We start from the raw sequence: 21,489 nt of genomic DNA on the forward strand, positions 1-21,489 counted from the left end.
ATTGAAAATAGAATTATTTTATATGCAATTATTATAGCTTATAAATCAATTTATATGTGATATTAATTTATATAATATATAAATTAATTTATACTTCATATCAAATTAATTTCCAAGTTCAGATAAAAATAGAATATATTATGAATATAATCATTCCTACAAAATGAATTTATTATAATTAGTGATATTTTATTTATTCTATTTATTTGAATTATTTTATTTTACTAAATCCAAAAATTAATATTTCTATTTCATATTAACGAATTTGATTGTTTCTAGACACCAGGAGGAATGCCTCAATTTGCCAGAGGTCATAATGCTCAGGGAAAAACTACTCTCTATGATATGGAAGTCGATTCTGGACAAAAACATGTTTTAACTGCCTGTCAGGATAGAAATATAAGGGTTTACAATGTAACCACGGGCAAGCATAGCAAAACTTTCAAGGGATCTGTCGGCGAAGATGGATCGCTTATCAAAGTCGTTCTGGGTAAGTCAAATTTGAATATAATATTTTTATTTTGAAAAAAAGATAACAGAACTTTATTTATTATTAAATTTCATTTATTAAAATGAGAATTTTGATGAATGAACTTGACTTAATGAACTCTAGTTATTCTTATTATCTAAATTATTATCAAGTATTATATAATAATATAAAACATATATATATAATGTATAATATGTTATAAATAAATTTAGTCTTTTAAAAAAAATATCTTCTAAAACAATACATGTGATTTCAAAGTTTCATTGACATATAAGGATAATCTTTTTTATCTTTTATACATTATTTACAAAATTGAAGTATTTCCTAAAAATTAATAATTTTTTTTCATAAGTAATTTAATATTTTTTGAGAAATGACCAATATATTATAAAATATGTAATTTTTAAAAACTATTTACATTAAACTTCTCTTTTCAAAAAAAGAATAATTTCATTTATAAATTAATATACTTTGTAAGTGAAGTTTTATTAAATTTAAATATATATGAAATTAAATAACTTATTTGTAATATTTCAGATGCATCAGGAATCTACGTAGCTACCTCATGTACGGATAAAACGTTGTGTGTATACGATTACTATAGCGGCGAATGCATGGCTACCATGCTTGGTCATTCGGAATTGGTGACAGGGCTGCGTTTCAGTCCCGACTGTCGCAACCTCGTATCCGCCAGCGGCGATGGTTGTATATTTGTCTGGCGTGTTCCACGCGATATGGTTGTGACTATGCAGGCGCGTCTTGCTCAACAAGCGATGCGAGCTGGAAAGTAAGAATATTATTTAGTTTTAAGATCGATTATCTGTTTGGAAATACGGAACAATTTGTTTTAAATAAAAACAATTTAATATTTATACTTTATTAGGTCATGTTTGTTAACGATAGGTAACAAATGTAAAAATGATACAATAATTAAGTTAATTGTTGTATTTATTTAAAGAGTTATATGGAATTATTTCTTAGATTGAACCATTAAGTTTTAAGCCATTATATATTTCATAAAAGAAAATATATTTTTATACATTTTTTTCTATGAAATATGAATTATTCATATGGAAGAATTTTTCCCTGCCATACAAGCTAATGAAAAAACTAATAATTTTTAGATCATTTATCTTCATGAATTAGTAACATGTTCTAATCAAATCAACCAACCATTATAGTATTTTTTTCACATACATTTATTTGCTATCAAAATTTTGAAGAATTTTATATATCTTTTAAGATATTAATTTTTGACAAACTTTTCTTTAAAGAAAAAAAAAATATCATTTTGGTTTTCGAAATCTCATAAAATTTTGAATTCGAGTTTTATGATAATTTAATTTAAAAATTATTTCCAATCCATTTATAATTAAAAATTGTTGTTAAAGGAGGCCATCTCAAGTAAACGGCACAGGAATCGATATACAACTGGACAACGAAACTTTTGGGTCGCCACCACCGGAATTCTTAGATCCAAATGCCAATCCAACATCGCAAAACGTAGGCGTGGATTATAGATTTAGTGTAGGCCAGTTGCCTCTTTGGGCGAAAAAGCAAATAAACACTGCGAACGCGGATGAGAGTACCGTCCTTGGCTCGAATGTCAGATCTCTTGGCGTGGACTTGCCGAAGGGCAGATGGGCGCAAAGAGTCCAGCAAGGAGATGGTATAACTGTCAAGTCTGTCTATGATAGCGATGAGGTTATACCTTTTCCTCCACCTCGTGGTGCGATCGATTCAGATGGTGGTGGAGGAGGCGGAGGATCGAAAGATAGCTCGATCGATAGTGGAACCGAAACCAAGTGTAGCAGTGATTATCGTAGAGAAACAATTATTATTAAAAGGGTAGGATCACTTTTTATTAATTTAGATATGAAAATATCATTATTAATTTTTCATTATTCTCGACATAATTTTAATATCAATTGATCCTATTTCCTAATATATTAATATATATTAATAAATAACTTTGATAATTCCAAAAGAACTATCTTAGTGATTTCGATGATTTTAAAACATTGTCAAAATCATCATTTTAAGACAATTATACATATAATTGTCACTTAACTTTTAAATCAAAATAGGTTTACATTGGATGTAGAATAAGTTTAAATTAGATTAGATTTACAATATTTAAAGGATATTCTAGTTTGATTTCTTTTAATGCAAATAATTCAAATCAACTCAAATTATATTAAAATCTATTCAATTGCTAATTGAAGTTTTGTGATATAGATTAAAAGAAATAATATATATTATCTAGCTATACTTTAAATATATTTCAAATTTCAGAAGTATATGTAACATCGAAAATATTTAAAATATATCTGCGAAAGAGCAATCGTTATATGTATAGAAAAAAGTTGTTCAGAATGATGATCTTGATAATATGTTTAAAGAATATCAAAATCGTATCAAGATAGATTTTTATATAATTATTTTAAATAATTAATTTAATTTCATATTTTATTTCGATTTTAATCATAGCGAATGAACTACTAATAAATTAATATATATTAATAAATCATTATTTTCATTTTTTTCTTAAAATCAAGCACGCGATATATTAACAATCGATAACTGATTCTAGGAAGAGGATGAAACTGTATTTCAACCTTGTCCAGATAGTTACAGAGAATTAGCAGATGAAACGAAACAGGTACTAACTGATTCCCAATAACAAAATAATTATAATAACTTATTTGTTGTTATCCAATAAGTGTTATTAGTGTCTATTTGCAAATCGTAAACAGCTTATGAAAAAAAAAGGTTTCGACGATAGTTCTTTTGTCATTTATTCCATTCACTCAGCTTTCACTCTTGATTTTTTTTTCTTTCTATTTTTTTTTCTTTTTTTTTTTTTTTTTTTTTTTTCATCTTAACGTTCAATTATTTGTTCGCGATTGTTTTGTGTTGATTGTATTTTGTTTCAACCGATGACATAGGTGATCGGTGGTAACGTGACTGTAACTAGAGGTAGCAATATCACGGAATTGACACGACAATCAAGGAGTCGTCATCATACCGACGATAGCAGTCTTGGCAGCTTTAAATTTGAGGTATATCTCATTAACGCCTCAGACCCCTGTAACAAAGCATCGCCAAACAGTAATTCAGTCGAGCAAAAAGACATTTAAATATATTTATCTGAAAACAAACACATGTTTTTCTATATTTATGTCTTTTAAGTTGCATTTATTATGTTTGCTGCTTAAATTTGTTATAACAATTACATATCTAACTTTAAAACCTCAAAACATTTGAAACTCATGCTTTATCAAGTAACAATTGCTCGTACAATACAATACAAAATGAATTTAAAAAAAAGAAGGAATAAAATATATGTGCATTATGTATAGGATCATGAAAGTACCGAACATGATGGAGATGTGGAAGATTATTCCGAAGGAGAGAATGGAACAACTGGTTCAGAAAAGTCTCATCATAGATTAATGTATTATCCTGCACCAGAAGACACAGTTTCGAATCAATTTACTGTAAATGCAATGGACGTAGAAGAACTTCGAAGGTTAGAGATGTTGTACGATTTTTTTTTTAAAATTTATGTATGATAAATGAAAAATTAAGAGAAATTTATTTTAATTAATAATTTAAAAATTATTATTTCAAATAATATAATTGTTATTGGATAAATAATTTGTTATTTTTATTTAATTAATTAAAGAAATTTAAGATAACAAGCAAAAATTTAGAAAAATAATAAATTGAAAAATTGATTATTTGAAGAAACGTTTATTTTTTAATTGAAAATATATTCATATAATAGCATTTAAAACAAACATTAAATATAATAACAAAATAATAAATATATAACAAGAAATAATAATAATATAAAGATTTGATATTGCATATTAAAAAATCAATTATTTTCATCAAAATTGAATAATAAGTAATAGTAAAAATAAAGTAAATATTTTATAAAATGGCAAATAAATTTATTCACAAATGCATTAGTTTACTTTTCATATAAAATATTTGAAACATTTGTGAAACATTTGTGCAAATTTAGATCATTTTTCAAATAACTGAAATAATTTTGAAATAATTTAATTTGAAAATTTCTCAGATTTGAAGAAAAGATTATTAAAATATTTTATGTTTATAGGTCTCAAAGGAGGCAAAAGAAACCAAGAAATGGAGAAAGTGGTCGAACGAGCGAGTTAACTGCTTCGGGCAGTCAAGACGATTCGGATTCTGAGGGTGGCGCTTCGACACCTAGTGCTGAACGAAATCCTCTGTCCATGCTGTCGGAAGCTAGTTCAGAAGGATTCGATCAATTAGCTAAACAAAGTCATCGCGAAAAATTTCTTAAAAATGCTTTTGAATCTCTTAGCGGTGCCGAAGAACCTACGAATAGAAGCGCCAAAACAACTAGCATCAGTTCTCAGTTCCATGGAAGGTAAATCTCATTTACTGAAGAAAATATTAAATAATTAAGAATGCTTTGTCATTTTTTTTATGACAAAAAAAAAATAATAAAAAAATCATCTATAAAATTTATACAACGCTATTATATAGATAGCGACAGATATTTTTAATTGAGATTTATGAGTATGTGATGGATTTTACTTGGAATTATAAATTTCCAATAATGCGCATATCTGTTTAATTACGATGAATTCAGGTAGCATTTATACAATTCACAAATGAATATTTTTTATTCACTTCTCATTCTATGTAGTAATCTTATTAAATCAGAGACAAAATATCTCCACAAAATTAAAAGTAGAGAATATTGAACAAGAATTTTCATAAAACATATAACTTTTATAAAGTTAATTTGTTAAAATAAAATATTATATATATTTATTTTAATGAATAAAATTTTGTTTTTTATATTTTTTGCATATTTTTTATATTTCTTTTTCGTTAAAAAAGAAACAATAAAACTTTCTTAATTATTTAGTAGATTTGTTTCAAAGTTAATGTACATTTTTAGACTTAGCAGCGGTGGCGATAACGGTAGTAATAAGGTTCGCAATGCTGCAGTAGTGAATGCAACGAAACAAGCAAGAGGAGATGCAGATGTTGTAAAGAAGCGCGAAGAATTACAAAGAAGAATAGAGGAAACTAGAAGGAAATTGCAAAGTGTAAGCATTGCAATATTTATTTCATCGTAAAATTATAAATGGACATTATATTATATAGATTTATAAATAGATCTATAAGTTTAATTTATAGATCATAATACAATCTAATTATCTGTTATAGGTTGGCTATAAATCATCGTTGAAAACAAGTCAAAGTATAACCGACTTGAGCAGTCATATACCGGAGAAACATCATCGTTCAAATAGATTAAGTACAGGTAACAAATCTGGTCAACAAAATCAATACTCGAAACCGATTAATCCCTGTAAACCTATGCCGAATCCAAAGCCCCCATTAAAACCTCAACAACTCGTTAACAAAATATCAGGTGTGGGTAATGCGCTACCTAAGCTAGATATTTCGACTGAAAACTGCTTATCCAAAAGCCCGACTACGTCGTGTATAAGTGACAAGACAAAGCCATCTCTTAGTCGACCGTTAACATTAACCCTAAAGAAAACTGAAAAGTATAAGCTATCGCTGAACAAACCAAATCAGTCTTTACCCGACTCGCCTGTTTGCGAAGAGTTAAAGCTCTTGAAGGAACAGTGTAAAAAGAATGTCAGTCGATTCGCAAGATTCGCGCAGAAAAGACGATCGTGCAGTTATTTTATCGGTCTCGATGATAATGAGGAAGACATGGAGAATATAGCCAAGTCTTTCGAGAGTTTACCCGCTATGAATGAGCGTAACATCGAAAATTTGAATGACGTAATGGACGATGGGGATGAAGGAAATGGGAACTTTAGCGATGACTCTCTAGAAGGTGATTTTAAAAATCCACCTCGCCGATGCGTCAGCGACTATCAGATAAATAATATGCACAATATGGACAATCAAGCTACACAAAGAAATTATTCGACCTATCAGAATTTTCCTAAACGGATTCTAACTGGATCTCAAGAGAGCATCCTTTCAGATGCTTCCGTGGAATCTTTCTCAAAAGGAAGCGCTGAGATTTTGGATTACAGTCACTATGATAACGACAGGCATTCAAGTGCAAGCTTTTTCCTGTCTCGTCGAAAGATGCAAGCTGGTCGAAGCCACGAAAGCATTTTGACAGATGAATCCGATTACCAAATGTTCCCGTTACATGAAAATATTGATCACCGAAGTACCGAGAGCGTGTTAACTGATGATTCAGATTCTTTGGTAAAATCTGCGCCATTAGAAATGCTATTCGATTCTCATTACAAACGAAAAAGACAAAATTCGGAAACGTATAGCGGTAATCCTAACAATGTTGTAGAACAATCAAATAATGTCGAGAATGCCGTCAACGATTCGTCTTGTCGAGCAGTGTTTAGATCAAAATCGCTTCAAGATACGCGGATAAGCCAAGCGAGGAATGAAAATAACTATAGGGAGGATAACGTTCAACCTGCAACATGTATTTATTACGAGTTTAACTTCAACGATCAAAACGACACGAATGTCGAAATGAGAATTGGAACGAAATCGGATACGATCTCACGAAGCAGTAGTTTGAAAGTTCCGAAAGAACCACAATCAATGCTAATTCTGAATGATTTCGTGGCCCATAAACCGCCCAAGCCTAAACGGAATTCCGCTCGAACGCAAAGTATGCGAAATAGGGCACGCCCTGCGTGGAACAAATATGTAGATTCAACACCTCAATCTTCCCATGTTAAATCCACAGAATCTGATGATTACACAAACAAGTCTCGTACAGAGGATCGAACAGTAAGAAGTGATACAGATGCAAAATCTGATGGGAACGAAAACTTGCATACTTCAAAGAGAATCGAGCAGTTATTACAATCTTCTAACTATTCTTTACAGGGTAGCGAAGATAAAGACTCGAAGATCAAATTTTACAGCTTGCAAACTCGGCGATCTGACAAAGGTGTTGTCTACGATGCTGGTGGTCCAATGGACAACTTTGCTTTCGATCCAAACGATTCTACTTGTCAAACGAAAACCTATCAGCAGGATCAAATAGACCCTCCACATACGGATCGACGTTGCTGCTTTGAGTCTCAAATTCCAACGAAAGATACTCAGGAAACTTATGACTCTTTGGAGCCTAATGGTACCAACTGTGACTTACAGACAACGACTATGCAAACTGCATCGAATTTATTAAGTACGAATGCACGTATTGACAATTTAGACGCGAGTGTTGATCTCAGAATTACTCGAGCCATCGAAGGGACAGTGAAATTGCTTTCAAAGGAATTTGAGAACTTGGTGAGAAGAGAGCAATATTTTATGAAAGAGAAATGTCTGCGAATGTCACACTGCCAAGAAACGAGCGAGAATTTTGCCAAATTGGAGGCAGAAAGAGACGGTAGATTTTGTTCTTTGAGGCGTGACATTAGATTTCATTCTGGAGGTGAGGATAGCGATTTTGCGGATACGTCTGCTATAGACAGATCGATAATGGAAAGCGGTTCCTCAACATCCGCCTCGAGTTGTACCAATTCACCAAAAAGAATGTGGCCGCCAGCCTCGCGATGCCAAAGTCATATGAAATGGACTAAAACATTACCTACCATTAATCAAGTCATACTGCCATCTAAGCATCTTTATGCAGGTACTTACAGCATACACAGGAAAGAAAATTGTTCTCTCGTTCATTTTGTTCCTGTTTGTTGAATAGTACATACTTTCTTATTTGAATGCTGAAATATAAATTTATTTCATCATAATGTTTTTTCGCTGCTCGATTATCGATTTCGATGCCCAGAGAGAATATGGCTACAATAAGAGAACGAGACTCTTGAGAATATCTAATTTAAGAAAAAAAAAAAAAGTATAAGATACAAATGTCAGATAGTTAACAATGTGTTGGGCAAGAAAATCGAGGAACGAGTCATTAAATGTCTATTTGAGTTTCTTATGACAACTGCAAATCGTGTAAATATCGTTATATAATATATAGTAGCACGATTATATAAATTTTTAATTGTCCACTCATTTTTTTTTTTTTTCTTTTGTGTTCTACATGCGAATTTTTATAATTATAATTTAGTCATTTTATCATATGGTCAATAAGATACTCTTCATATTCTTCTTATTATTATACGATGAAAAATTTTCTTATTTCATTATCTTATGTTAAGACGATAGCGATCATGTACTTTTCAGTTTAATATATTATCAATATTTTCTTATTTTTTGATTTAGCATGACACGTGATCGACAGCATGTTTTGTCCTTACGATGTAGTTTTATTCCTTTTCCTTATTCCACACTATCGAAGTTTTCTATCTTATTTTAATAATGAAATTTTGTGATCAAAATCAATCGTATTAATTAATAATGCAGAATTTTCATTCATTTAATATAAATGAGTATAAATAAAATACCAAATTACATGATTGATTTTGAACCTAAATTTTATACTTATTTTACGCATTCAACATATACTTTGCATCTTTATTTTTGCATTTTAAAAATGCCAAAGCTAGTGATAACTTTTAAAGTTAATTATATTATATTTTATTGTTTCACAATTAATTTATTGCTTTCGCAATATGCATGAGAGAAAAAAAAATAGAAAGCTGCTTATTTAATTCTTATATTTTTAAAATTTCTAAACTATAAATTACAATTTACATTATTATAATTTATTGTGATAATTATTTAAAATAGTTGTCATTAATTTCGATATACTTGAAATATGTTATCAAGATTATCATTCTTCAAATTTTTTTCTGTACATATAACTATGACTCGGTTTTAATTTTCAAAATATGCATAAAAATATTTTTGACAAATAATATATATTTATAAAAATTAGGTTATATAAGTTTGAATTAGATTTAGATTTTGGTTTAATTGAATTTAGAATAGATTTATATTAATATCCATCTGTTTTGTCATGTATTTTTGATTCGTCAGATTTTAATAGGCGAATTGGACAATAAATTGATATTAGAAATATTCTGTTTTTATCATCAAACGATACATTGCAGATTCTATTATTATTTCTGTTGCCAATTTGCGGTCAGAGAATCTGGATATTTTTATATCTGTTATATTGTTATACAGTTAAATATACATATATATATTATAATGTAAATATATAATTATTCTAAACTTTAAAAATTCGATATGTAATATCGAAAAACTATTTTAAAACTATTTTTACCTATATCTTGAAAATAAAACCATATAATGTATGAAGAAAAGATAATCATGATTTTGATATATTTTTAATATATCAAAATCAATAAAATGATTACACTTATTCTAAATAATTATCTTCGAATATAAATTAGATTAAAAATATAGTAGTATTGCAATATTTCATTCATAATGTATCAGATTTAAAAGATAGATCTAGCTAAGGTAATTGGTGTACTAAAAAAAAAGAAAGATACAATTATAACAAATATACAATCAAAAATTTTGAGCTAAGGGAAAAAGAATTGTAGCTTAGTGCATGTGTGTGCGTGTTGTTGTCGACAGTTGGCAGTAGTGGGGGGCGAATCTCGTCAAAAGTTTTTGACAATGAAGAAGAGGGGGGTGGCATGCGACGTGCCTGCTCGCTGAGTGATCTTTCCGTCAGCCCACCAAATAGGTTACTGCATGGTCCAATACAAGGTATCCTTGTTTCATTGTGTGCCACATCTATAAGGGTCTTTCCAATGAAAATTATTCAAGTAGATACTTGCGCTTATAATTAAAGTATGGTATAAATATTTTCAAAACTAGTACTTGATCTGGCTATTCCAAAATTATTTCTTATTCCTTTTAACAACAAAAATTATCCTTTACTAAATATCAAAATTATGACACAAAGTTATTTTAAATCTTTTAGAATATACTTTGGAACGACCCCCTTACAATATAAAATCTTTAATCGATATTTTGATACTCTGATTATAATGTTAATGATACTTAAAAACAAATTAAATTTATGTATATATAAAATGATTTTAATCTAATCTATTTATATTAATTTTTATTTAATTTAATCTATTTATATTAAAAATCATTATTATTTTGATTTTATTCAAAGTATCGAATAATTTATTATCGTGTTATTTCCTTTCTTTTTAAAGAATGTTTATTCATATTAAATTAAATGTTAAGTGTATTGAACGAAATTTTTTTTTTTCTGTGTAGAATTATTTATAGGTAAATATGTAAAATTTTATAATTTTCTAAATAGCAAATTGAATTTTCATTAATAGTATTTTAATAGTTTCAGGGAAAATAGGTAATAAGAACACGAATGCTTCGACGAGAAGTGGATTAGGAAGTGCAAATATCGGGAATCAATCTCGGCATACTTCAACGAAAAATCATTCCTCTCACATGACAAGAAGTAGTAGTGTTGGTGTTTTAAATCAGGTATAATTTTTTATACATTGTTATATTATATCAAATCATAAGAAATATATTTTCTATTTCAATGATAATATTACAGAGTGATTCCGAATCAGACGTTGGAGCGGGAAATGGTAGAGGTTGGAACAATCAAGCAGGAAATAATAGAATCAATGCATTAATGAGACCAACAATTAGTTCACAAAATAAAATCAATCATCAAATAAAATCGAACTCTTCTTCCAATAGTAATTTACCATCGGTTCTTAGAAGGAGAGGCATGCAGGGTGCATATTCAAGTGGTAATTATTTATAAAACAAAAGGATAATTTGAATAATTAAGCAATAATTAATAATAATTGCTAAATTTTTTACATCAAGAAAATGAATTCGCAAATCGATAATTTATAGAATTTTATATACCTTAAATATAAGATATAATAAGATAATTATCAAGATCAATATTTTTGATAATATATATTAGTATATATACAATATATATTAAAATACAATTTTATTATAAAGTATCGTTTTATCATTTTAATTTAAAATTAAAAGTAAATTAAAAAATATTTATCTCATGTTTATTTAAAGAGAAAATTTGCATATTCATGCTTTTGATATAAAAAAAAATTTAGGAATATTTTAATTTATACATCGTTATCTTTTAGTAAATTTAAGTCAAGTGGGCAATCAAGAAGATTCAAGTTCGGAAGATACCTCTTCTAACGGAAACGGGGGAAAACCAGCTCTTCCTCCGAGACCACGAAGTATCAGTATTGATCATTCTGCTGTAAAGTATGTTAAATTTCACAATCTTCATATATAATTTTATTAATATTATTTTGATTAAATTATTTTATTAATGTATTATATTCTTTTACAGCTTAAGTTTACCTACAACAGTAAGAAGATCGGGATCAACGACAATTATATCTAATGGTCGCAGTGGAAATAGCACAATAGGACAGAATGCAAACAGGATGTCGACAGCTAATCGTAACCAATTAGATCCTAGTCCTCAAGAACTTCCAGTTAAAGATACAGATCGTGCCATCGATGTAGCCAGTGCTGAATGTAAATATCGTGATTATCTTTCCTTCTTCTTCTTTCTTTTTTCCATATGTGTGTGTTTTTCACAATTCATGATCATCTTGGCGTTCCTCTAAAGTGAAGCATGCAAGATTGCAAGAAAATAATATTTATCACAATAAAGTCAAAAAAATATATTAAAAAATTTTATTCATTGATAAACAAAATTAAGTTTTTATTATTTAATTTCCGTCTAAAATATTATAATCTAATAAAGGCTTTACTCTTACAGTAGGCACGGATAAAACATTAGGTAAACTAAAGACATCTATTGAGAATGCTGTCCTGTGAAAATAATAAATCTTTCAGTCTATTAAAAATTTGTAAGTGATCATGCTATGACAAAATCTCATTCAGACAGAATCGTTGCGAATTTTAGTACAGACTAGAATATAGTCTGTAGATTGCTGTATATAAAATATGCTATATATTATATTCAGAATTTTCGAAAAGAACATAGTTACATCGAATAAAGAAAATACAGCTTTTAGTTAAAATTTATTAATTACTTACTATGATTTATAATCGTCACTGCATCTTGAAATTTAAAATATTGCATTATTTTTGTTGTTTTTCTGCTTTATGTGTTTAATTGTGAAGAAAATTTATTTATTTAATTTTTTTTATCATATTTCAATTTTAACCGGTTTACAAATATTATAAATAAAATGTAAATACTGTATATAAATTTTATAAATATTGCTTTATGATTAATATTCATAAAATTTTCCGCGTCATATCAGTCATAAAATAAATCATTAGAGAATCAATCATGAAAATTTTCTTATTTAATTCATTATATAATCCTGGAAAAACTAGCCCTCATCGTTAGAATGTTATCCAAATCTCTAAATCGATCACAATAGCATGGTCTCATTACGGATTTTAGAACTGATGTAACCTGCACGCTGCACGATCATCCATCCTTTTTTCATATTATGAAGCGGATACTACATGTTCTTATGTATATTTGAAATACAAATCATGTAACATCCGTTTATATTCTTATATCTGAAATATACGTTGTTAAAAATGTAAATGATTTTTCAATCAATCAATCATATATATATATATATGTTATAGCATGCAAGAATGTTTACATTTTTAACAGCATATTTAATAATATATTTCTAATGTAATCAAAATATTAATAAAAGTTTTACTCTTTACAGTGTCAACGCAACTGTGCAATACGATCGCAGATGAATTAACACGAACAGCAGACAATGTTGTGCAATTGTACAAACGTTTAACAATAGATAATGAAGATGATCCATCTCGAGCGAGCATCGATAGAGATACGATGCTGCGTGGACTCGAATCATCGGTAAACGAGACAATGCGCACGTTACGGTTAGTCGTTTCAGGCGAAAGTCACGAAGGTACAACAAGTACTGAAAATGTTACGATAAATGAGGCCACCGCCAAGTTTCAAGAGCTGCTTGCCGGCCAAGATCAAGGAAAAGTGGTTAATATGATGCAGCAATACTCCGAGTTGCTCCTGAACATGATGCAACAAAGAATGGGAGGGACGCAATCGAGCCATACGTAAAATCCGTCCATTCGCTAGTTCTCCAAGGAAAAAACGATCAGGACACTCAACTATACACGGTGTACCAAGTACCGTATGTACCAATATAAAAAACTAAATCTCTCAGTCTCTATAATACCCATCCTAAAAATATTGAGACATGTGATTATTTAAAATCCTGATTTTCGGCTCTATTTTTTAAATTCTCTCGGTGTTTTTTGAGAGTAAAAACTATTTTGTGAGCACGCAGGATAAAAGATATATAACTTATGAACTATATTTTAAATAAGCAAAACCATTGTTTTGTTATAGACATATTATGAAGTTGATAATTCAACAAAAAGAATTGGTCGTTTAAAAATTAATATTGAAATCTTATTTTCTCTCTCTCAAAACAACAGATCTTTGTTTTCAATTGAATAAGTTTTGAATTTTTATCTATAACCGTGGTATATTCTGTACTGGATAGTGTTTGTAGCCAAAGTTAGAATATTTATCAATTTCGTATGACCAAATATATACAAAATTTGCAGAAGTTTAAACGGGCTAATTGTGCGATTATTACACATATTCCGTTTCGAAATTAATTTCTATTTAGGAGAAGAATTTTTTAAAATTTTGTCCCATTTGGAAGAAAAATATTGACTGCGTGCAACTTAACTCGTATCTTGAGGCCATACGCCGTTAAATGCCAATTAACTAAAGACTCTTAGATTAGTTTCCAAATAAATATATACAATATATATATATATTTATCGAATACGCGCGATATCATAATATTAGTCTTCTTGTTATATAACCAAAGGTTGTCCATACCTATGGTCTAAAATGCAACCTCTCTTCCTTCCCTGATGTTTAAAAAGCTTCGATGAAACTGTAATAAACATACAGTAAGTGATGTAAACTTGCCAGTTCGAGAAAAAAAAGAGCATCTAGTTAACTAATTAATGCATTTAGAAAGAAAAAACGTACCGGCTTTGTAGTCTTATTCCGTGTATCTATCAAAGATAAAATATGTGATTTTGTACCTTTAAATCGAATATAATCGTAAAATATCATTAAAGAGCATCTTTTAACAATTTTAATTTATAGAAAAATATTGTAAAATAATTCCAAAATCACAAATTTTAATATCTAATCTTAATCTAAAGAAAACGAAGAATTGATTTTTCGTCGATGAATTAATTTAAAATGAATCTACGATAGATACGCGGAAAACTATGCTATGTTAGCTGCATATTTTGTCATAGAAATTACAAATATTTTTACACGCAAATAATGTCAAGAGATATGCAAGGCAAAAAGTTCCACAAAATATCGTAAACTTTTGTTAGAAGTTTGTACTGAATTTGTGAAGGCAAAACGGGCTTTACAAGTTTCAAAGGAAGGAATTGCATCGAGGAATCAAAGTATTAGGAACATATGTATTATTAACAATTTTAACTTTTATTATAACGATTTCATTTCTCTGTTTAATCAATTTTGTAATTACTTTTTTTCCTCTATGTAAAGTTTTTCATATTGTATGTAATGTATAAAACGTGCCATTTAGGTTTAATCAGCATCGCTCACATATACTTTCTACGAAAATGTTCTATTGCTTTTTTAGGTATATATTATTAATTTTTTTTTCCTGTTAATAAACATGTAACATATCTTTAGTATCGTTTTACGCGAACATAGGCCTAATGTTATTTTGACGTGATTATATAATTTATTAGAAACAATTTAAAAAATGACTATACAATTAACTGCGATTTCATTAATATTTCATGAAAATCACTTTTTTTTTCTTTTTATCAATATTTAATTGAAAAAGTCATTGTTTCCTTTAATCATGTAATCGTTGCTAGCGCAAAAATTAACTTTTTATGGAAGTGACATTATTATTCTTGAATAATACAGATCAACACTTTTACCGTCCGTTGTTTTCATATTTTTCGACAATTATAGTCAGCAAATAATGTTGAAATATAGCTGTATTAATAGTGAATAAAGATCAATTTATTGAAAATCAAAAATATCGTTTATCGTTTATAGCATTTACATTATAGTTATCATATATCATAACTGCCTCTGCCTCTGAATTAAATCTTATTATCTTAGAAAATCGAGGCCAACTTTTAACTTCAACGAGAAAAGTGTTGATCATATTTAGTATAGCATTATGTATTCTAGAAACTAAAATATTTTATATTCGATGTCAGCATTTTTGTAATACATAAACGTTAGCGTATAAATCATGGAAGTGGACGTACGTTAAAAACGGAAAATGTGTCGAATCTCGTCTCATACATCTTCTCGTATATTTACCCAGCTTTGCGTGGTAATGAACCATTCCAAATTTCACTCTCTCAGTGTAATAATCATCAAAGACATTTAAATACTTTTAACTTATCATAAAGATGATTAATGGCTTTGTATATTGTTGTATTTGTTATATTTAGATTTATTGTTATATAATATGTTATTGGTTTCTTAATGTGTACATATTTATTTTAAAGTTTTTGCAAAAAACAAGACAATTTGGTAATTGTGAATGCCAAATGTAATAATTTCGTTTTAAAAGAATGTAACTTTTTAGCACTTTGTTTTGTATATTATGTTGATAATTAATAATATAATAATTCTTACAAACCGAAGATATTCTATTAGCATTGTTAAAAAGAAACTGATTAAAATACACACAAAAATTTTATTTTCAGGAATTATTGCATCAACAAGATCGAATATATATAAGAAAATCTCCAAGAAAAACATTAATCGTCCCAAAGAATTGACTAAAAATATTAAAAAAACTTTTATTCCTGCACTAATTCTCATAAAAATATATACCGTCTCTATACACACAATAGGAACACTCGCTAAATATACGCATATGTATAACATTAAATATAATTTTTAAAAGATAACAATATCATCATAATCAATGAAACATTACGTGCGAGTATGATTCGTGGAAGACTTGTTCGTAACGATTTTGCATGTCATGTAAATACTGTTGTATATACTGTTATGTTGTCATGATCATTTCTCGTATGGTGTGCAAGTAAGAGTATATGATGTGTAACTATAAAAGTGAAAAGTATGACAAATGACTGATTTAATTCATTCTCTTCATGGAATATTATATTAAAGAAATTTGGCACTATTATCAGGAAGTCTCCACGTTTTCATTCAATGTATATAATTATTTCTCACTAGTTTGGATATTTTTGAGCATTTATCTGCCACTTGTTTGGCGCAATTCTTCTAACTAAAATAAAAAATAATAATTTTAAGTTTCGAAATTTAATTGAAATTTTTAATTTTTAATTTTAATAGAATTCAAAAAAATAAGAAAGAATTAGAAAACCTCTTTCTCATCATCTACTTCATCTTCTTCGTCAGATCCGTGAACTGAAGCAGCTGGAGTAGTATGTCTAGAAGAAGAAGGTGAAGGTGGTTCACTAATCGGTCTAGGATAACTAAAACGTCCTACTCCACCTTCGGCAAATTCAGAAGCTAATTCTGGATAAACAGTTGTCAAAGCTTTGATTCTGGCTTGGCGATAATACTGTAAAAACAATTGCATAATTTAAAAATATATGTGTATGAAAAAAGAATGAATTAGAATTTATATTAAAATAATACTTACAATACCAAGGTTTCTCCAATCAAGAAGATCACTAAGACGTTCTGTACGATTTCTTTGAATAATACGTTGTCGACGACTTAATCGTGCAAAATCGAACATATATTGGGCAAGTTGTTGAACACTACTTTCCAGGCTAATAAATCGCCTATCCACAATGTAAATACCATAACTCATTGGATCAGCTATATGCTCTTGCATAAAACATCCGAACCCAGATAGATTTGTAGTTATACTAGGAATACCCATAACAGTACATTCCGCAGGTGTATATCCCCAAGGTTCATAATATGATGGAAAGACACCCAAGTGACATCCTCTGACGAATTCTTCATAATCGAGACCAAATAATGGATTTGTTGATGATAGGAACTCTGGATGAAACACTATCTATGATTTGAAATTGATATCAGTTATATATGATTGAATAATAATAAATATATATTTAAATATAATATATGTATATATATTATCAGATTACTTTTACTCGATCGTGAACCGTATTAAAAAGATTGCATCTTCTAATGGCATTCAATACCGGATCATTCCAATCGTCTATAACATTATGCGTAGTAACTGGAGGCAAACCATTCCTTTGTAACGCATATAAACACCTATAATAATGTAAAAAATTATAATATTTTTGTAAACTTTAATTCATATCATTATTAATTCTAATATTTACCGTTTGATTTTTATAGTATCTTCTTTTTGCAAAAGGTCTTGCACGTCAGGCATACGACCAGAAAGGCACATTTCATACATACGCTTTCCTATTTTTTGTTGTATATCATTAATTGTATCTCTCAAAGACTTTGTAACCTTTAAGAAAAAAATAATCTCAAATCTCTTTTATTATTGCAGTCCTTTCTCAATTTAAAAAAGAAATTATTTAACTTACAGCATGACCACGCAATGATTCTACATTAAAATTATTAGTCCGTGCTGGAAAAATTAAGAAAGCCACAATAGTTACATCAGGTCTAGATGTTTTTAAGTAATGATTCAATCTAGCCAAAGCTTCGATAAATATATCGGCACCCTTGTTTCCAAATTCATAACGCCCCGCAATGAAAAAATATAAAGTTTTGTCCAAATCAAAATCATAATGTCTAAAACAATGATTTAATATAGATGATTTATATAATAAAAAAAAATTATTATATGGATTTTTTATCCAACATACCCATAAAAATGTCCTCTGACAAATTCATGTATTTTTTCTTTACTAACAGCGTGCAAATTTTGAAATTCATGAAGTGCTGCAAATTTTTTTACATTGAGCCCATTCGGCGTGATTATATCAGGTTTTCTTTTCAATAAATGCTCTGCTTCGAAACCTGTTATGTCTGAAACTGTTGTAAATATATGTGCTAAATGTGTAGCTGCACGTTCCATGCAATATCTATGATAAATTTGACGTTTTCCCGCTTCTTCATCTACATTAAACTGTGAACAAATAAAAAATTAAAAGAATATATTTAAATATTGAAAAAAATTAATTTTAATAGCTTTATAAAAGAGAAAGAGATACCAAATCTAAATTATTATAAAAATCAGTCTTTCCTGCACATAGGTATCTTCCAAGTAAAGTAGCATGTGTAGTAAAAACTGTAGCAACATCTACATGTCTAGTTCTTAAAGCAATTAAACCAACACCAGCTTGCCATTCATGACAATGAACTACTACACGAGGAGGAACATCAATATATCCTTCAGCAGCTGATCTAAAATCAAAAAATTTATATTTAATATTTTTCAAGGGATAATAAAGAAAATAAAATTGATTTTTATTTAATGTAAAATTCACCTGAATTCAGAAATAAATTGACAAACGAGATAACCGAGAATAACTGCATCATTAGATTCTATATCTAAATGAGGAATACCAAGATTACAAGTATTCCATAATTCCTGCTTATATTCATCCAACTTCCATGCTGCACTTCCAATATCAAACAAAATGATTTGTGGGTTTCCATCCACTAGCCAGGTTCCTGTTACCACCTCAATAACATCTTTTACTTTATAGCAAAATAAATTTCATTTTTAAAAAATAGCAAATAAAAAACAAACAAAGACAAAGAGAGTAATTATATTTCATCTACAGAGGCAATTGACCTTGTATTAATTTTAACCTTGTATTTGGACTTTAGCCAAATCATTATTTTTGGTTCATTATAAAATGTTAGTAACTGCAAGTATGTATCTCTGTTAAAACATTCTAAATAACAATGTTATATGTTCCATTCATGCTTTTTTTTATTAGTTATTTTTATAATTAAAGTATTAATAACTTTTAAAATATCTTACATGTTATTGTATATTATTTCTATATTATTTATATATTATTTAAATCCTTACTTTAAATCCTTGATCACGTAAAACTTGTACAGCTATATGCAATGGATTATTATGCGGAAAATCTGCTTCTTCAACTTCAGTACGTGCTGAAGTTTCCTTATATGGACCAATAAGACAATATTGATCACCCATTTCTTCTGTAGATACGTAAGCTTTAGAACGTATTACAGTATATATACCACCAACTAAAAATACAATTTGTTAAAATTATAATTGTTATAAACAAACAAATTAATGTTTTATTATGTTATATTATTTATACCTTTATTAGCAGCTTCCCATGCAACTTCAAAATACCATCGATTTTCATGCTGTGCTGAATATCCACGATCCATAAATTCAAGTAAATCATTACTACTGTCCATACGATAAAATCTTCTAGATACACGTTCTCTTGACATTTTTTTCTCTTTTTGCAACCTTAAATATTGTACAATAAATTTAAATTTGTAAATATTTAAAATCATGTAATATTACTTTTAGGAAAATTTGGGTATATAAAAGAATTGACCATTTTAATAGCAATATTATTAACAATATATTTAGGGTTTAATAATAAAAAATCATTATGTTTTACAATAATAATAAATTGTTATCAAAATAATTTTATATATTAATTTTTTTTATATTAATTTTATATATTAATTTTTCTAACATATTTTTCATTCAATAACAAAAATTATATACACAATAATTTTTTTTTCTTTGAATAAATAATGTTAATTTTAATTCGGTATTACAATTCAAAAATAAATGTTTTAAACCATTAAAGAAATATTAAAATGATTATTGAAATGGTTACAGAATATTCTATTTTAAGATTAAAATTAGTATGAATGAGAATAACTTTATAAGCATTAAACATTTTAATACAAGTTTATTTTGCCTAAAAAATATTGTAGCCGAAAAAAGCACATTGTGTCTTGAAAGAATTTATTGAAGGTCAATGACAGTATGAAGTAATGCCATTTCTCTAAGGGTTTGCCGGTTCCATTGAACCATGCGACGAAAGAAATTTCCTTTAAGAGAAAACACGAGTCAAAAAACAATTTTTAAATATAAACTCACTTATTACCACTTGAAATAATGTATCACAATAGAAAAAGGAAAAAAATGAAAAACAAGTGGTGGACGGATGAACAATTCTACGGTCAACCTCGTGTGAAGGTCACCACAAACTACGAAAGGTCACAAGGGCTCAACGGGGCTCGGTTTCTCAATCTATATTAAACACGATGAAACTTTGTCGATTCACTGATAAACACATTGCTTTATGTTTCTTTTGTAACAACAGATGGCACAAGATATCTCAAAGAAACCGTCGTTGGCTTAAGATTAGACTCTTCAATTTCTTCGGATAATATATGTTATATCTCTGAGAAATATGTGTTATTCAATTGCGTACTTCTAAAATATTTTGACGCAATTGTAAATGTCATTTTATTTTTAAATAAGAACTATATACATAAAAATATCATTACATTGTTAAATTTATATTATTAATAAAACTTTGTTTTAATCACGAAGAAAATTTGGAATATTCGAATTGTTGAATATGAATATTCATATTCATAATCTATATTTCTTTAATATTATTTATATAAATACAAATTTTAAATATAATAAAATAAATTTGTAAAATATATGATTTTATTATATAATATGATTATTATAATAAAATTATGAGATAATTGATTATATAAATTCCATAAGAATTTTGATTTATATAATCGCATTTATAATATTAATTAAAACATAATTAAAATTTCTTATAATATCAAAATTGTATTAAAAGTATAATTAAACATTTTAAGAATTGGTTTCATTAATTTTAAAGTTATAAATAAAAAAAGTCTTATTCCTTTTCTATTTCTATTTGAATTTTTACCGCTTACTTTTCATACAATCGACAATTTCATATTCATTTTATTAGTTTATAACTTATTCTCTAGGTGTCACTAT

At 28.1% G+C, this 21,489-nt stretch overlaps 2 protein-coding genes across 16 annotated transcripts in view; one reads left to right on the top strand and one right to left on the bottom strand.

The window, feature by feature from the left end:
- The window catches only part of Wdr62 (WD repeat domain 62), a 129,975-nt gene extending 111,966 nt beyond the window's left edge, over nt 1-18,009 (top strand). For 5 of the 15 annotated variants that reach the window (XR_015294748.1, XR_015294749.1, XR_015294751.1 and 2 more), the window contains 16 exons: nt 280-490; nt 1,028-1,277; nt 1,882-2,338; nt 3,084-3,152; nt 3,439-3,552; nt 3,853-4,022; nt 4,620-4,913; nt 5,454-5,604; nt 5,726-5,822; nt 10,043-10,177; nt 10,782-10,930; nt 11,007-11,208; nt 11,578-11,704; nt 11,793-11,983; nt 13,171-13,623; nt 16,920-17,134. Coding sequence is in view for 3 of the 15 variants with exons in the window: in XM_086916079.1 (XP_086772205.1) it covers nt 280-490; nt 1,028-1,277; nt 1,882-2,338; nt 3,084-3,152; nt 3,439-3,552; nt 3,853-4,022; nt 4,620-4,913; nt 5,454-5,604; nt 5,726-8,162; nt 10,782-10,930; nt 11,007-11,208; nt 11,578-11,704; nt 11,793-11,983; nt 13,171-13,550 (5,202 nt within the window). In the remaining 12 variants the exon portion in view is untranslated. Of the gene's footprint in view, nt 1-279; nt 491-1,027; nt 1,278-1,881; nt 2,339-3,083; nt 3,153-3,438; nt 3,553-3,852; nt 4,023-4,619; nt 4,914-5,453; nt 5,605-5,725; nt 8,163-10,042; nt 10,178-10,781; nt 10,931-11,006; nt 11,209-11,577; nt 11,705-11,792; nt 11,984-13,170; nt 16,172-16,853; nt 17,135-17,429 lie in introns of those variants that run through there. The other 10 variants (XR_015294747.1, XR_015294746.1, XR_015294745.1 and 7 more) reach the window with 10 other exon arrangements.
- GlyS (glycogen [starch] synthase) lies at nt 14,955-19,928 on the bottom strand. Its single transcript, XM_031920680.2, has 11 exons — nt 19,790-19,928; nt 19,528-19,712; nt 18,974-19,170; nt 18,698-18,890; nt 18,350-18,612; nt 18,065-18,275; nt 17,849-17,985; nt 17,645-17,777; nt 17,167-17,553; nt 16,885-17,085; nt 14,955-16,785 (listed from the first exon to the last, which is right to left on the bottom strand). The coding sequence occupies exons 1-11, from the start codon at nt 19,926-19,928 to the stop codon at nt 16,753-16,755; spliced, it is 2,079 nt and encodes a 692-aa protein (XP_031776540.1). The 3' UTR covers nt 14,955-16,752.
- Nucleotides 19,929-21,489: the final 1,561 nt, after the last annotated feature.

This window comes from Apis florea, unplaced genomic scaffold, assembly GCF_048593485.1.
Source record: "Apis florea isolate Af1SG1 unplaced genomic scaffold, ASM4859348v1 contig_37_pilon, whole genome shotgun sequence".
Classification (NCBI taxonomy): domain Eukaryota; kingdom Metazoa; phylum Arthropoda; class Insecta; order Hymenoptera; family Apidae; genus Apis; species Apis florea.

What these genes read in the sequence shown, in the direction of transcription:
- GlyS (XM_031920680.2), bottom strand. Translation starts at nt 19,928, where the DNA reads ATGTCAAGAGAACGTGTATCTAGAAGATTTTATCGTATGGACAGTAGT. An exon ending in GTCAGAGGACATTTTTATGG is followed by an intron (nt 18,276 to 18,349) that starts GTATGTTGGATA and finishes TCATTGTTTTAG; the next exon opens with ACATTATGATTTTGATTTGG. An exon ending in AAGTAGATGATGAGAAAGAG is followed by an intron (nt 16,786 to 16,884) that starts GTTTTCTAATTC and finishes TTTTTATTTTAG; the next exon opens with TTAGAAGAATTGCGCCAAAC.